General features: G+C 38.5%; 1 protein-coding gene across 2 annotated transcripts in view; it reads left to right on the top strand.

Annotated features, from left to right (window-relative positions):
* sip3 (septin interacting protein 3) overlaps positions 1-18,120 on the top strand; it is a 211,134-nt gene that overhangs the window by 47,157 nt on the left and 145,857 nt on the right. For both annotated transcript variants that reach the window (XM_067156375.2, XM_067156374.2), the window contains exons 4-5: positions 6,950-6,998; positions 7,082-7,312. In XM_067156375.2, coding sequence (XP_067012476.1) covers positions 6,950-6,998; positions 7,082-7,312 — 280 coding nt within the window. The remainder of the gene's footprint in view (positions 1-6,949; positions 6,999-7,081; positions 7,313-18,120) is intronic.

Here is an 18,120-nt window from a genome sequence, read left to right as displayed (position 1 = left end):
AGAACTCCTCTCAGCACAGTACTGAAGTTTGTGGCACGACACTGTTTGTTGAATGCACGAGTTTCACTGTCAATAGTGTTGGACGCAAAATATTTTGAAGAAATAGATTTAAACTTCGAAGAAATAGATTCAAAATCACAGTTCCGTAATGATGATGAAAGTTAGCACTGCTCAGTAAATGAAATAGTCATTGATGAACTTGAAATTATAGGCAGCACAAAATCTGATACCTTCTGTGAATTTGAGGTTCAATGGTGTGCAACTTTACTTAATCACAGTTCAAAGAAACGAAATAAATCAAGTCTCTCAGACACAGTCTTTCGCAATGTTCGTAATGAATGCGATGTTTTAGCACACACAAACTTTGAAATACATTAAGGTTTCCACGAAGACAGTTTTAATTGATCACTGTACAGTCTCGTGACTTGAAACCAAGTTTTCGTAGAGGAACAGTTTATGAATTGTAACACGCAGTCTTGTGAAAAGAAGATACAGTCTTTACGAAGTCAGTCTCTAGAAAAGAAATGTAGGCACTGTATTTACGAAGTAAATTAAACACAGTCTTTCAAAAGAAATTAATTTTCCACCGAGACACAGTCTTTACGTAGTAAATCCACACAGTCTCTCGAAAAGAAATGTAGGCACAGTATTTACGAAGTAAATTAAACACTGAGGTACAACCTTTTATGAAATGAAGTTAATTCTTACTAAGGCGCAGTCTTTATGCACTAAGTTGATCACACTCTTTATAAAAGCACAGTTTTTCAAAAAGGTCTATGTGACATCAATTAATGTACAGTCTCTGCAAGACGAAATTCGCAAGTCAAAAAAATGTTGATCAGCTAAACCGATTCTATCACTTGTATTACTATTGAACAAATCTTCTCAGGCAACTTATTTCCTTCACGCGAAGTTAAAGTTCCACGAGTATACGTTCGACACTTAGACACTCGAACCTTCTACCATCGGCCCTCAGCCGGACAGAATAACAGTCTATAATCCCACAGCTGGCCCTCATGGCGTGGCAGCTGGGACACGACGAAACACACACTCTGAATTCTACGGAGCCGGCGGGCTCCTATTATACCACAGGTCGACTGGCCAGACTGAAAATATGAGATTTTTTAACCTTCCATAACTTGGCCATTCTTATGCCGATTTACTTGAAATTTTGTACAGTGATATTTGTTGTTTAGGCCTACAAGGTGACGTGCTTCAAATTATGATCGGATATCCCGTTCTAGATAAAGTAACATTGAAGGAATGGAACATTTGATCTTGACATCACTCGGCCTTGGCGGGTACCATGTAGCGAGCGATCACCTGCCTGCGTGCTCGGCGCTCATTTCAAATCTTCACAGACGGGTGTTAGCGCATTTTCCACAAGAAATACATGGACGGCGAATGCTGACATGGCATTCCCGTTTCAATATGTTGCGGGTGGTTCGGAAAGTGACGTCCATTTGCTTGATTCTTGGTGCTGTGGCCTCTTTGTCAAGTCTATTTTGCTGGATCCATTCCCCAAGGTATTTAAATTTATTAACATGGTTTATTGTTCCATATTTGGTGTTTAGTTGTGCCATATCATCTTTGATGTTAGACATTACTTCTGTCTTTTGAAAGGAAATTTGTATTGATCTGTTCTAGTGCACTTTTATAATTTTCTTTTTTATCAGGGCTTTATCATCAGCAAACGCTAAGCAATCTATTTCCACTCCATTTTTCTTTGTCCCAATCCTTAAAGGTTTGTAAAGGTTTCTTTCCTTTAATGTCTTTCGCCACTCCTGTATTATCTTTTGAAGTACGCAGTTGAACAAAATAAGTGACAGCCCATCTCCCTGTCGTGAACACCTGTCTTGATGTCAAAGGGTTCAGAGAGACATCCTTGGAATTTTACTTTGATTTGGTATTAGTTAACGTTGCCCTTATTATCGCCAGCAGTTTCTCATCGACTCCCATTTCTGCAAGTATGTTAAGCAACACATCATGGACGATAGAGTCGTATGCATTCCTGAAGTCTACAGATGTCAATACATAGGCTGGACCTCCCAGCATATGCTATCTTATTATGATTTTTAGGTTACCTATTTGTTCTGCACTTGATCGGTCTTTCATCATCATTATTATTATTATTATTATTATTATTATTATTATTATTATTATTTTAAACTGTTTATTTGGTTCTTTGTTTTATTATGCAAAAGGGAAAGTGGTCCTACTTTTGTCATTATATACACATCATGAGTCGAAAATAAGAGAGCCACCTTTATAATGCAACTGTTAGTCCCAAATTGAGAGGGGGGGGGGGGGGTTATGTCTCTTATACTTGCAGTGGGTCTTACTAATGGGTATTTTGGAAAATAAAATAAGTGTACTCAATATTACGGTGTATTAAATTAATGTTTTATTAAAACCTTAACTATTGTAAGTTATACAGATAAAAAGCTGCATTTAGGGCTGCGTGTTTTTTGACATCAGGTCGTGGCTCTGTTCAGGTTCACAGGTATTGATATGTCGGAAAACTGTAATGAACGCTGTAAGAACTTGGATCAAGCTTTTTTTTTTTTTCACAGCTTTAATTTATCTCTTTGATTACTCCAGTAACGAACCATGTTTAGTTTTACCGAATATTCTTGGTTTGCATCCTGCACACCATTTTTTCCCCAGCAATTTCCAAAACATCTAGCTTAAACTTCAAATGGAAATTTTCGTGAATTAATTTTACTGGTACCGGTAACTGTGACAAATACAGTAAAATAAAGAAACATACTGACCGCAGGACTTGCTTTACAAGTAGGAATAAAGCGGTCAGAAAGGTAGAAGCTGCTACTGTGTGAAGGTCAAATTCCTATCCCCTGCCTGCTAATTACATTCTTTTGCAAACGAACACACAAATTTGTCAATCAGTCAGTCGCTACTGATCTGCATTTAGGCCAGATGCCCAGGTGGCATATTCACTATCTGTTGTTTTCATAGCCTTTTCTTAAATGATTGCAAAGAAATTGGGAATTTATTGAACACCTCCCTTGGTAACTTATTCCAACTCCCCTTTCTATAAACAGAAATTTGCCCCAATTTGTCCTCTTGAATTGCAACTTCATATTGTGATCTTTTCCTACTTTTAAAGACACCACTCAAACTTATTCGTCTACTAATGTCATTCCATGCCATCTCCACTGACAGCTTGGAACATACCACTTAGTCCAGCAGCTCATCTCCTTTCTCCCTAGTCTTCCCAGCCCAAACTTTGCAACATTTTTGTAACGCTACTCTTTTGTCGGAAATCACTCAGGATGAATCCAGCTGCTTTTCTTTGGATTTTTTGCAGTACTTGAATCAAGTAATCCTAGTGATGGTCCCATACACTGGAACCATACTCTAGTTGGGGTCTTCCCAGAGACTTGTATGCCCTCTCCGTTACATCCTTACTGCAACCCCTAAACACCCTCATAACCATGTGCGGAGATCTGTACTGTTTATTTACAATTCCATTTATGTGATTACCCCAATGACGATCTTTCCTTATATTAACACCTAGGTGCATACAAAGATCCCCATAAGAAACTTTCACCCCATCAATGCCTTGTTCTTGGCCAACAACTAACCCAATAAGTACATTTACGGATATAACATTCCCACATATATTTTTCTAAAATTTGCCCTCAAAACTTGGAGGATCTTACAATCGAGAGGGTCTTATTTTCATGTAAACATATACTCGTATACTTTTTCATATTATCTATCTGGATATTGCTAGTTGGGTATTATGACCTAAGCTCAGATGATTAACATATACTTCTTTTATTTCTCCTATGAAAAAAAGTGCTATGTACATAATTTTTATATGTTTGAAGACGTCATTCTCCTTGCAGATGACTCTTGGAGTTTATCTTGAAGTGGAAGGTTATGTTTTGTAAATGTATGTGATATGACACAACAGAACCTTGTAGGAGTCATGCTTATATTATCTTATCTTCAGGGACATTGTCTCTAGAGTATTATTTTACCTTGAGTGTGAGCTGAATTCATTGCACATATCTCTTAAGAATAGCTTCTGCAGTTTTAGAACTAAGGATGTTCTTTCCATACCTTGACACTGAGAGCAGAACTTTGTTTCCTTGCTTACTACTTGTATGCCATCCAAATCAAGTCATAAATAGAAAGATAGGAATGCTTAATATGATCAACACAAAGGCAGGTTGGTGTGGGAAAGAATAATCTCTAGTTCTTCAAACAGACAGACATTCTCCTCAACATCCCAGTTCTTCTCAGCCCCCCCGATAAGGTCGTTTCTGCTTCCCAGCTTCATCATGAGGATGGACATCAACTCTTATTGAGGACCATCTGGACAGTCTCCAGGCTTGATGTGGGGTATGAAGAAAGCTGAATAAACATAGAAAAATGTAAGAGACATACGGTAAAGATAAATACAGGCCAAACACCCAATAAGTAATAGAAAGGAACAAAGAAGTGACAAGTCACATCAAAAGTTAATTTATGTTCATATCTTTGTACTGTATATGACGACAGGCCAGTTTGGGAAGAGGGAGCAATCGGAAAGGAGACGAAGACAAACATGAAAACACAAAAGTACCTCTAAGGGTGCTTGTCGTGTCTTAGACCATGCTGACTCGGTGGCATTAACCACAGATCATCCTTGTACATTGCTGCCAAGCTTTGTGGTACATACCTGTATATGTGCATGTACAAAGCGTATGCCTCTTTAAGGCATCTGCAACAACTACCTATGTTTTTGTTTTCTATCCACATGTGATTTACATATACTGGTAATGGCCAGTGATAAAAAGAACAATGCTATATGACGCTTCAGGCTTTCTTTTGTTTTGTATTGCTGGTGTGATCCTGTTGTGTTGCAGGATTCTTTAATGGTATTACAGAACTGCTTCTCCACCATCCCCCAAAAGTGGCCAAATTCTCCATTTCAAATCTATGTTTTATATATGTTGCTCTCATGTGAGAATCATAAGCGCTTCTGCCTACAATATGCTACAATGTCCAACATTATTTGACAATCAACAGTACGTATGACCTAGAACCCAGAACAATATGAAGTTATTAATAAGAGACACAGACAGTGATGTAATAGTATGGGTTTATTTATGTGTAAGTACATTCAGAGTCATCCATCCTTTTGTGTTAATATAAATTTGTGTGTATTCCCCTTGGGATTTTTCATCCATATGCATGTCAATGAATGAAAGAATGAATACTGATCTGCATTTAGGGCAGTCGCCCAGGTGGCAGATTCCCTATCTGTTGCTTTCCTAGACTTTTCCTAAATGATTTCAAAGAAATTGGAAATTTATTGAACGTCTCCCTTGGTAAGTTATTCCAATCCCTAACTCCCCTTCCTATAAATGAATATTTGCCCCAGTTTGTCCTCTTGAATTCCAACTTTATCTTCATATTGTGATCTTTCCTACTTTTATAAACGCCACTCAAACATATTCGTCTACTAATGTCATTCCACGCCATCTCTCCGCTAACAGCTCGGAACATACCACTTAACAGTTCAACAATAATAAAGGTGTTTTAATTTGTTCCACCTATTCAATACTTATATGTGATTTAACTTAGAACCTAGCAAGTTAGTCATTGCCAGTCATCATCATTTCCCAACTCCAGTTTCCCGGGTGTGGTGTACAAGTGCTACATCTTCTGTTCCAGTACATCCTCTCATTTGTGTCCTCGCTCCTCCATATCTGATCTTACAGTCTCTATCCAGCGTTTTCTTGGTCTTCCCTGTGGTCTTCTTCCTATAAGAAGGTCAAAATATTTTCTGGTAGGTCTTTCCCTGTTTGTTCTCATTATGTGCCCATACCACTTAAGTCTTCATTTCTTTATGACACTGGTAATAGGAACCTCGTTACCAGCTACTTTCCTATTAACTTCATTTCTGATCTTGTCCTTTCTGGTAGTTTGGTTCATGGTTCTAATGAATCTCATTTCAGTTGCTTGGATTCTACTGAACTCTTTGTTTAGTAGCACGTCTGTAAACCATATGTGAGGATTGGTACCAAGTAAGTGTAGTACATGATTGTTTTTGCTTTAGGAGGTATTTTGCAGTCCCAGAGAAGATTTCTGACTTGACTGTAGAAGTTAGATGCTTTCTGTGTCCTGCCGAGTATTTCCTGCCTAACAGTGTTGTGTTTCGAGATTGTGCTTCCGAGGTACTTGAAGTGGGAAGCTGATTCAATTTTTACTCCTTCCAGAAATATATTTGAGCTTGTTCCTTTCATTGCCAATAATCTTCCTTTTTCAAGCGGAAACTTTACTTCCTGCTGCAAAGGTATAGCGATGGCAACTGAGTCATAATAAATAATTTGGCTCATCGTGGCTGACTAATTGCATGCAGATCTGCATTATTATCTTCGATTTTTCCTCTAGTGTTATAACACAGGGAAATGTGAATTCTGTTCTCTATAGAAACAGGAAGCATGTTCTACAGGTGAGGATGCACAGGTTCTATCTGATCTCGTGTATTGGCCTTGGTAAAACGATACCTATTCTTGAAATTAATACCATTATACTTCAGCAAGATAATTGGTCTTACCCCACATATCCTCTCATCTTTCATATTTTCGCACACTAATGCAATGTCACGGACAGCCTCCATGTTAATAAAGGTGTTCCTCAGGTAAACTATCTCTACTCTGGGGCTAAAGTTAATTCATACTAATCCTCAGACTAAGGGGAAATTAGTGTATAAATAAGAAAAAAACGTTTGTCTGCTCTTCGTCCATAGTTGGTACTGCATTAGCCCAGACTAATCACAACTGTGAATTGCACCCTGCATCTTCAAATAGGCGGGCTCTCTCCTCATCTGTCCCATTTCTTGTAGTAGGAAAGAATATCTAGTTTTAAGGATGAAGTCAAACTGTTCTGCGACGTTTTGCTAGTGTAATTATGTTGTGCATGTTTCTTTCAGATGGAGAGAAGTCCGGTCATATCGTGGCTGTTCCATATACGGGTGGTATGTAAGTACTCCTTGCTCTGTCTCTTTTGTGTATTTACTGAGACCACAGTGAGATCGCATGTTACTTCTGATCTGTCTCCACAGCTCTCCTTCTGATGCTCGGGGCTCTCGACCTGCACTTTGTGGGCCATGCCTATCAGTCGACTGTCACCAAGGGAGCCTCCGTGCAACTCGTCTTTGGTTTTGAATATGCGATACTCTTCACTATAATAGTGAACATATGCATCAAGTATGCACTCCACACGATCGACTTGAACAGTGAGAACCCCTGGGATAACAAGGCCGTGTTTCTGCTGTACACTGAACTCGTCATGGGTAAGCCTTGGTTAACCTGTATATCTATCTGACAGTGGTAGTTTTGAGGTTACTTGACTTATGATAATTTTTATAAATGAAAAGTGATGATGACAATAATAATTTTTTTGTTTGTTTTGGTATACTAGGGACTACAGGCCTCGTCTTAACTTCTAGTTATGGTCTTTTGCTTTTTCTCGGCCCAGTGCGCTTCCATTTTCTGGCTGTGTGGCTGATTCCTTCCATCCGCCCACTTAGGTCTGGTGGTCTCTGTACTCTTTTTGCTTGTGAGGGACAGTGGGAAGACTCCCTGTAGGATGGTTTGTCGGTATTGAGATCTGTGGTCCCTGATGGGATTTCTTGTTCCTCTAGGTCTGATTGTACTGAGGTGATCCACTTGGTCTTGGAAGCCTTTCCCCTATTTGTCACTGTGAGGATTCTGTTGATGAGCCTGCAGGGTTCCAGGCGGGTCATGTGCCCGTAGAAGATCAGTCGCCTTTTCCTCATACGTGTGACTATGTCTTCCTGATGTTTGTAGATCTCGTTGTTGTGCCTGATCCTGTAGGTGCCATCATCTTCTCTTATGGGTCCTAGTATCCTCCTCAAGATCTTCCTTTCTTTTAAGTTCTAGTTTCCGGAGTGGAAGAGGCACTGAGTTCTAATGCTTCAGCTTTAGGTTCTTGGAGATATACTTGGACGTGTAGATGGTTTTACTTGGTGCACGTGGTGTCTATCATCAAATAACAATGTTGCATGTCTAGAGGATATTTGGCCAGTTGTACTTCCTCTTTAAACAATCACCACCACCTCAGTCTCATTTCCTGATGTGGGTTGGGGATGAGGTGAGATGAAATTATATGGCAAGTTTTTTAAAGCCTGATGCCAACCTCAGTTTAGAAGCTAACGGAGATGAAGTGATTGATGGTGAATGAAATTGAGTGTAGAGGCACAAGGAATTGTCTGGAAGTGAAAATGGGACAGCTGATGGTGGGGTTTGAACCCATTCATCTTCCAAATGCAGGGCATGGTTCCATAGCCGAGCAGCTACTCTGCTCGGTTGATGATGGTAATAATATCTCTATAACTGTTAGGTTCTTCGCAACTTCACGTGATCATAAATTAGTTCTGGCAGACTGAAGATCCTAACAGTTGCTAACAAGAGGAGGTCAGCATGTGGTTTTCCAGAGAAATGTTCAAATTTTGAGGATTTGATTTTCATTAAAAATAATTTACCCCTGTTTGAGCATTTTTGCCAATGGGCCTTATCTTGTTCAAAATTTAACATTTTATATCTATCCTCAAAGTTTTGTAGTCTTATTCTCGCAGGTCTCTGTGGCGTAGTCACTAGTGCATTAATGTTGGGACCTGAAGGTTTCTGCTTCAAGTCCAACCTTGGTCAGCACTTTTTTTCCTCTTTTACTCTTACATCGCTTATTTTCTTTTATTTTTTCAATAACTTATTTATTAATGTATTTTCCTTTCGTCTCTTTTGTTTAGAGCTACTTCCAGTATCATTATTTGTTCGTGTCGCTTGAACATATCATCGGTTTTATTCGTTAGTCATGTTCAAGCAATTCATTGTCAGACAAACACTGAAAATGTGGCAAATATTGTAAATAATGTAAACAATAACGTATCATCATCATCATCATCTTCCTTCCAAGTATTGGGCCATGTGTGCCATTATGGTCTTGCATTTTTATTTTTCCAAGACTTGAAAGCAATCAAATGTCCTTCCGACGGGTTGTTAGCCTGAAGAAAGTAAGATGATTGGTGGGGCTGCCACCTCTCAGCTAATGGACTAGCTGAAATTACAGCATTTCCTCCGTAATTGATGTAACGGTTATACCGCTGCCTCCGTAATTGATGTAATGGTTATACCGCCGTGACTTGTTCGACAGAGCCTCATCAGTGGGAACAGGTTTGTTCATCCTCGGAAGGTGAGGTTGGCATTTGGGCAGGTGAGGTTATGTCATCATCATCATCATCATCATCATCAGTTACAGTCTTTCATTTTCTTTCCATCGCTTCATTGGACGTCCTGTAGATCTTTGTCCTCTAGGTTGATAGCAGAGGATCTCCTTTGGTAGTCTTCCAAATTCCATCCTTTTTAATGTGACGTTTCCAATTTTCTTGGTAATCATAGATGTAATTGATTACTGGTTTCACATTCAGTCCCTTAAGCGCATCTTTATTTGTTATATGATCCCATTTTGTATTGCAAGCTGTCCACTTCATGGCCGTATCGATGAGTTTAATCAACAAATTAATCTAAAAAGCCACCTAATCGATACTTTATTTCTTTTGCCTTTGGCAAACTTAAAAATACATTAACAAACACAGTACATGTTTCGACCACTTAGTGGTCATCTTCAGCTGTATACAGTATAAAAAATCTTAGATGATAACATTTAAAAGCAAGCACATTGGATCTTATAACTATATCCCATGGGAATCCAAAAACTATTGTTCTAGATGCTTTAAATGAATTGGAAGATGGGGGGGGGGGGGGTAAGGAGATTTATGTGAATGATACTTAAATTAATTTGTTGATTGACCCATTTTGTATAGCGTGCTGTTTCATTTCACGTGCTGTAATTCTGGAAATGTCTTGAGTTCTTATTGTCCATGCCTCACTACCGTAGCAAAGGGTTGGTCTGGCTAAAGTGTTATAAAGACGTAAGTGGGTGTGTTTTTGGGCAAGAGATGGCTTCATGATGTGATTTATGATTCCTGTTGTTCTCGTAAATTTGGTTATTTTTGCAAAGATATCATTTTTTCCTTCGTAAGATAAATTGTATCCCAGATAATTGAATTCGTTGACTCTTTCCAAAATTTTATTATCTAAACAGATTTTACTTGGGATAGTCCTTCCCCTTAAAAACCGTTATTGTGCTCTTTTGTGGTGAAATGATCATGTCGAATTTTGAAGAGACTTTCTGGAGATTAAATACTAACCACTGAAGATCATCTTCTGATGATGTTATCGATGCAGCATCATCAGCAAAGAGTATGGCATCTAGATGTGTGAGATATCTACTGACTGGGATTGATCCATGCCTTTCATGCTCCATTCCTGCAGTATGTTGTTCATATAGATTTTATGAACAACAAAGGATCAAGTCCACAACCTCGTCTCACGCCTCTGATGATTAGTTCCCATTCAGTCTGATGATTACCTAACTTTACTGGAGACAAAAGGCCGTTGTCCGAATCGGAAATCAAACTACAAACGAGATAGCCATCCAAAGAGGAGTTAGACAAGGTTGTGTTTTGTCTCCATTGTTATTCAACCTTTACTCGGATAAAATTTTCAAAACAGCTTTAGAAAATCAACAATATGGAATAAAAGTAAATGGCGGCATAATTAACAACATAAGATATGCGGATGATACAGTCATCCTGTGTGACAATTTTGAAGGTCTCCAGCTCCTGCTCAATAATATCAGTGCAGTAAGTGAGGACATGGGACTAAAAATAAATGTAAACAAGACCAAGTTCATGATCTTCAGCAGACGTGCCAATGCTGAGGCAATCTTACAACTAAACAACCGACAGATTGAGAGAGTAACCACTTTTAAATATCTGGGTGCCATTGTCACTGAACAACTTGATCCCGAGAAAGAAGTGAAACAGAGGATAGCAATAGCACGAAAAATATATACAAAAATGAAATCTTTCTTTTGCAATGACTACTTAAATTTAAAACTTAGACAGAGGATGGTCAAGTGCTATATATGGTCAGCCTTGCTATATGGTGTGGAAACATGGACTCTCAAGAACATGTCAGTGAAACGCTTGGTAGCCTTTGAAATGTGGATCCACCGTAGGATGCTCAGGATTTCGTGGGTTGCACAACTAACGAACCAAGAAGTACTCAGAAGGGCAAGAGCAAGTCGGGAACTCGTTCAAACAATAAAACTCCGGAAGATCTCTTACCTTGGCCACATCCTTAGAAATGACCGTTACCTCATCTTACAGCGGATTGTACAAGGCAAAATACAGGGTCGAAGAGGTGTCGGGAGGAGGCGAACATCATGGCTTGGAAACATCAAAGAATGGACTGGAATTCACAGTGTTGAAAGACTTTTCCACCTAGCTAGAGATCGTTCTGCATTCGCCACAGTGATCGCCAACGTCAGGGGGACCTGATACGGTACTGTGAAGAAGAAGAAGACTGCAATAAAGTTGTCACTGTACATTGTGTATATGTTATCTATTAACTGTTGTGGGACATTATATTCTGCTAAGATATTAAGAAGGCTGTTCCTCTTAACTAGGTCAAAGGCTTTCTTAAAATCAACAAATGCTATGCGAGTTTCCAAGTTAAATTCCCTGCGTTTTTCTATTAAGATTTTCAAGGTAAAGTAAGCATCAACACATGAGCGTCCCTTTCGAAATCCATGTTGTTCATTTCCAGTCACATTTTCATAATACCTAAATAATTTTTCTTTGACAATCTTAGAGTAAATTTTGTAACCTGAGTTGAGTATACTTATCCCTCTGTAATTTCCACAATCTTTCACACTGCCCTTCTTATGAAGAGGAATAGCTATAGCTTTTTGCCAATTCTCTGGTGGTCTGTTGCTATTCCAAATTAATTTGATGAATTTGAGAAATCTTTGCTTGAAGATGTCGCTGGAGTACTTGAATAGTTCTGCGTTTATTGAGTCTTCTCCAGATGCTTTTCCATTTCTAAGTTTTCTGAGTAATAGCCCCAGTTCTTAGAGTGTAATGGTTTCCGAAGACTTGTTAAGAGATGTTGGCAGAAGAAATGGCTCAATATTTGAACCCCTCCAAAGGTTCCAAAAATAAATGAGCCACTCCGTTAGAGGTATTGTATTAATGTGTATGTCTTCTTTTACATCATTATTCAGTTTCTTGAGTATTTTATAGGTCTGTGGTTGTGGTCTTGTTATATCTGTCTCCAGGTGTGAAACAAAGTTTTCCGAACTCTTACTGTGCTTTTTCAGCACTTCTGTTTTTGCTGTTGCTTTCTGGCAGTGATACTCTTTATCTTCTAATTTAATACTTGACAAAACATTTTTATAAGCATTTCTTTTGTCTGAAATAACTTTTTCAATTTCTTCACTCCTTTTTTCTGTACCGTTTTGTCTTCACTCCCAAACTCTCAAAAACAGACTGCTTTAAAATTGAACACAAATTAGACCACTCGTTGTCACTAACTGGTGTCATCTGTGTAAGATTATTAAGTCTGTTCTGGTACAGCCATTTTATACTGGTGTCTCTTAATAGGTTAACCTTGTGAGAAGTTTTAATTTCTTGTGTTGTTTGTTTGTTTCTTTTATACCATCTAGCCTCAGATGAATAGGTGCTACTACTAATGGATAGTGATGTTTCCAATTCAGGGCCTCGATAGACTCTTGTATCCAAGACTAAATCTGCCAATTTACCCGTACAAATTATATAATCTGTAATTGATTTCTGATTTCATGCAGACCCCGTGTACTTGTGGCTGTCCTTGTGTGGGAACATTGTGTTCATGATCTTTAACTGATTGAAGACAGTGAAATCTATTAATTTCATTCCATTGTTATTACGGGTTGTTTCTCCATGGATTCCGACGTGATTCTGAATTTTCTCATTACCAACTCTAGCATTGAAGTCTCCCAATAATAGTAGCATATCTTGTTTGTTAATTTTATTGGCTATCTTTTACAGATCTTTATAGAACCCATCACTTACTTTTGAATTGCCCTCCACTGGAGCATATACCCCTGTACCTGTAAGATAACCCCTGGATAGTTTTAGTCTTAATTGGATAAACCTTTCATTCCAAAACGTGTAGCTATCAATTGTTGATATTAATCTTTTATGTACCATGAGCAGTATACCTGCCTGTGCTCTATTATCTCTGTCAACCCCACTGTAAATATTTACTGTCTCGTTTGATCCCTGCAGCTTTCTTTTTGTTTCTGAAATTGCTGCAATTAAAATGTCTTTTTTTTTTTTGCGAGAATGTCATCCAGCTGGTCATCTTTGTGTGAGATACCTTTTACATTCCAGGTAGCACATCTAAAAGTATTTTTCTTCTTCCAATCTGTGTCCATTTCATTGTCCTTTTCTTGGCAGGAGAGGTTATGTATTCCACGTAAAATAATGTTGGATGTTATACAGAACAATAACAAAAAAGTTAATATGCCAAGTTCTTCATGATATAGATAAAGCACATATAAAATTTCATAATTTTAAAACTGTATGAGGAAAATTTAATCTTCAAATAATATAACTGTCTTGTAAACAAAAATCAGTAACAAATAATAAGGTATTTGATGTTATGTAAACAATTAAATATTGTGCCAAAACATATAACTGAAAGAAAGAAGAAAAAAATTAAGGTCGGATTCAAACTCGGAAACTTTAATTTCCAATGCCAATGCGCTAGCGACTACACCACAGAGACAAGTCAGAAATATCTGCAGGAATAAGACTACAAAAGTTTGAGGATAGATTTTAAACATCAAATTTTGAACAAAATTAGGTCCATTGGAAAAAAATGCTCAAACAGGGGAAAAATATGTTTTAATGAAGGGCAAATCTTCAAAATTTGAACATTTTTCTAGAAAACCACATGGCGACCTCCCCTTCTAAGTTGAAGCTGAAAAGAAATAGATGCCACTAAAAAAAAAAAAAGAAATTGTATGGCCTCAGCCACCATTTGCAGATTTTTTGATTTGGTGCCATTTAGGTTGCCTGAACGGATGTGGGTTGAATGATCTATGACCAAATGTCAATTAATTTTGTTGGGTGAACTGCAAATGTGTCGTCAGAGATGCCAGCAACATACACCATACAGTGTTGAATGGATTTTTTTTATTTCTTTCCTTCAAAAATTCAACTTCTTCTGCTGGTGTTGAACCAGAGATGTTAGGATCCAAGGGCTGGCAATTTATGATTGATCCACAGAGGAAGATACTCACTCACTCACTCCGTAGGCTTCTGAGGGACGCGAAGTTCCCATGCTGATCTCACAATCCTCTTCCATCTTTTTCGGTCTTGAGCCTGCTGTTCCCAGTTATCAATTTGGAGGGTCCGGCATACCTTGTTGATCTCCTTCCTCCAGGAGCTTCAGGGTCTTCCTGAAGTCTTTTCCCATTAAGAGATCCCTTTTATAGACCTACTGGTGGTCTGTTGCCCTGCATCCTCATTACATGTCCAGCCCAGTGCAGTCTGTTGGATTCTATCACACCCATTATAGTGTGTGAGAGATGGGATCAAACCATGGGCCAAATATTTTTCTATAAACTTTATTCTCAAAGACTTGCAACTGCTGCTGCTCTTTCTTGGTTATACTCCATGTCATGGAACCATACAGAAGTACTGGTCAAATGACTGTATTTTAGATAATCATTTTTGCATACATACATACATACATACATACATACATACATACATACATACATACATACATACATACATACATACATACATACATACATACATAGTTAAATTGAAATAATATATATGGTAGTTCAACCTATTCAATACAAGTAAATAAGAGATGTAGAGATCTGGGTTATCATCAGCCGATTATAACTTGAAAAACAATGCATAAGTAAGAAAGAAGTTAACGGTCAAGTCCACACAATATCAGTTGAAGAGGCGATATAAAAATGACAGGGGTAGGCACTGTTAAATTCAGACGAAGTGGAATGTAAGTCACTTAAAAGAAGTAATGCATAATCTTCCGAGCATCAGCACGGTACACGCAATGTTTGGCACTGTCTCACAATGTTCACGAAAAGCAGAGAACAGTTAAATGAGCCAGACTGCAGCCGAAGACGAGCAGCTCAAACGAAGTAACTTGCAAGCTCCAGAATATCGGCGCGGTGTTTACAACGTCAAGTGCTGTAGTTTCATACGCCGACGGAGATTGAAGGATAGATTAATGATCAAGTGTTTGCTTAGTTCACGAAAATGTACCTACATATATATATACTTATAATACGATTCAATGTAATTGAATACGTAATTATGATCTTGAAGATTTTTAGAACAGTTGACGTGAAAAAACAATAGTGAATAGAAAAAATGGTAAAAAGTGCAATACCAGAAACAAATGAAAACGTGTATGCACAGTGCGCTATTTCTTGAATATTCGTGATTGAAGTAGTCAAAGTTGGCGGACGCAAGGCATGAGTTTAAATTTGAAAGTGAGGGCCCAAAATGAAGGTGGCAATGCATTTTTTTTTTTTTTTAAGGGGTGAAAAGAAACATAGGATAAATTAATAAAGACAGAAGATTAGTGGATAAGAAAAGATTAAAAGGGTTTAAAGTTGAGAGGTGGTGAGAAAGGATAAGATAGGGTGGGTTAGGATGGTGGGTTACAGGAGGTATAAAATGTGGGTAGAAACTTTGTAAGGCATGGAAAATTGAATTCAGGTTTTGAAATTTAGAATTTTTGAGAAGAAGAATTAGGAAGTCAAATAGGATGTTGGGTTTTTCAGAAACGTCGTTTAAGTTGAAATTGGGGTTGAAAGTATTGGTCAAGGTGAATAAAACAATTTAAATACATACTTACATTACATTATCATTATAGACTGTTATGCCTTTCAGCGTTCAGTCTGCAAGCCTCTGAGAATTTACTAAACGTCGCCACAATCCTCGATTTGCAACTAGTGTTGTGGCCTCATTTAGTTCTATACCTCTTATCTTTAAATCGTTAGAAACAGAGTCTAACCATCGTTGTCTTGGTCTACCTCTACTTCTCTTACCCTCCATGGCAGAGTCCATTATTCTCCTAGGTAACCTATCCTCCTCCATTCGCCTCACATGACCCCACCACCGAATTCGGTTTATGCGTACAGCTTCATCCATCGAGTTCATTCCTAAATTAGCCTTTATCTCCTCATTCTGAGTACCCTCCTGCCATTGTTACCACCTGTTTGTACCAGCAGTCATTCTTGCTACTTTCATGTTTGTGGGTTACGGTAGTCACGTCCTAGTTCGTGAACCATGGGCAATGGCTGAGTGGCCTAGTAAGTGGTCCTGAGAGTCAGGATACCAGTTGCTATGGAATGGGAATGAGCATCTCGGACATATTCTGAGTCATGGCCCTCCTTGTGCTCAGGCGGCTAGGACTATAAAATTCACCGGTGGTCCATAACCCGTTAGAGGAGAGATCCTCACTTGGACTTTGTGCAAGTAGGGTAGCATCCTGCTTCATGAATTTACCGAGCTCAGAACATTTTAAGCAAGCCTCGGACCTATGGAAGTGATGGAATCCCACTCCTTTTTGCATTCCTTGTTTAAAACTTGAAGCCTAATATAGGGCTCATACAGTAAAATGCCTTATTTGCATTCTTAATTCTAGCTTGGTTTTCCTGTTGCCTTCGGTTTTGTTCATCAATCACTACACCAAGGAATTTAAACTCCTGTACTCTTTTAACACGTTGGGCGCCTAGCAAAATTTTGAAATTTCGCTCTGTGGGCCAAAGCTGTATTTTTGCTCTCTGATGTTACAGTATCAACATTCTACCACGCTGTTAACGCAAAAGTAAAAATGAACGTCGAAAACTAGAATGAATTAAGGCGGACACCGGTGTCCGCTCTGGCCTGTTGGGAAACGCGTTGGCTGGGGCCTTAGTGGACACTAGCACGCGCGCCCAGTAATGTGCTGAATGTGTATGGCGCCACTTGAAGTGTTGTGTTGTACACATTCAGAACTAGCATGACCGCCTTGGCCCCAGACGACGTAAGTTTCCCAATAGGTCACAGCGGACACCGGTGTCCGCCTTAATTTATTCTAGTTTTTGACGTTAATTTTTACTTTTGTGTTAAAAGCGTGGTAGAATGTTGCTACTGTAACACCAGAGAGCAAAAATACAGTTTTGGCCCACATAACAAAATTTCAAAATTTTGCTTTTCGTTATCAATTTTGGGCCAGCGGACACCTGTGCCCTTGAAAATAAAATGAAATTTACTGTACCGGAATGTATAATTTTGAAGCCTGTTGCGTGAATTATAACTGAATGGCATCTGACAGATATTCTGTATTGTCAAATTCCGTATAAAGTCGGAAAAGGACGTACTTTACCAATTTTGAGCCAGCGGACACCCATGTCCGCTGTGGTCTAGCAGGATGTCCAAAAGTAGACACAGGTGTCTGCTGTGGCGCTCAACGTGTTAAATATATATTTCGCAATCTTCAAAGGCAATCTGTCAACCTCCTCATGATTTGGTCTCTGTACAACCATGTAATGTGTCTTTTTATCATTTACCTTTAAGCCAATTTTTGGTGCCATTTCCTCTAGTTCCACAAGTAACTGCCTAATTTCTAATTCATTGCGGCTAATAAGAACAATATCATCCGCATATGCAAGGACTTTGTTGTCTCCCCAATATGTTGCCAGCAGGTACAAGAGCTAATTTCCTGATAATCTTCTCCAATGCAATGTTGAATAGAGGAGGAGATAGTGCATCCCCTTTTCTCAGATCAGTTTTATTCTGGAAGGAACTTGATTTTCTGCCCTTGAGCAAAACACAGCTAACATTACCATCCGTACACAGTTTGCACACGTTAGTTAATTTTATGGGAAACTCAGACTCCATTATGATGTTCCACAGCCCTTCTCTATGGATTGAATCATATGCCCCGAAATCTATAAAGAGATAATGAACCGACTCCTTGTGTTCCCACACCATATCATTAATATTCCAAATAAGTTGTCTGTAGTGGATTTGTTACTACAAAAACCGTTCTGATAATCCCTAATAACATTTTCAGCAAATGGTTTTAAATGCTGTAAGAGAATAAAAAACAGAATTTTGTAGGCCGTGTTTTCAAGAGATATACCACGATAATTTTG

The sequence above is a fragment of the Anabrus simplex genome, chromosome 12 (assembly GCF_040414725.1).
Source record: "Anabrus simplex isolate iqAnaSimp1 chromosome 12, ASM4041472v1, whole genome shotgun sequence".
Classification (NCBI taxonomy): domain Eukaryota; kingdom Metazoa; phylum Arthropoda; class Insecta; order Orthoptera; family Tettigoniidae; genus Anabrus; species Anabrus simplex.
The sequence above is the reverse complement of the archived record's forward strand: the minus strand, read 5'-3'. Positions and strand labels throughout refer to the sequence as shown.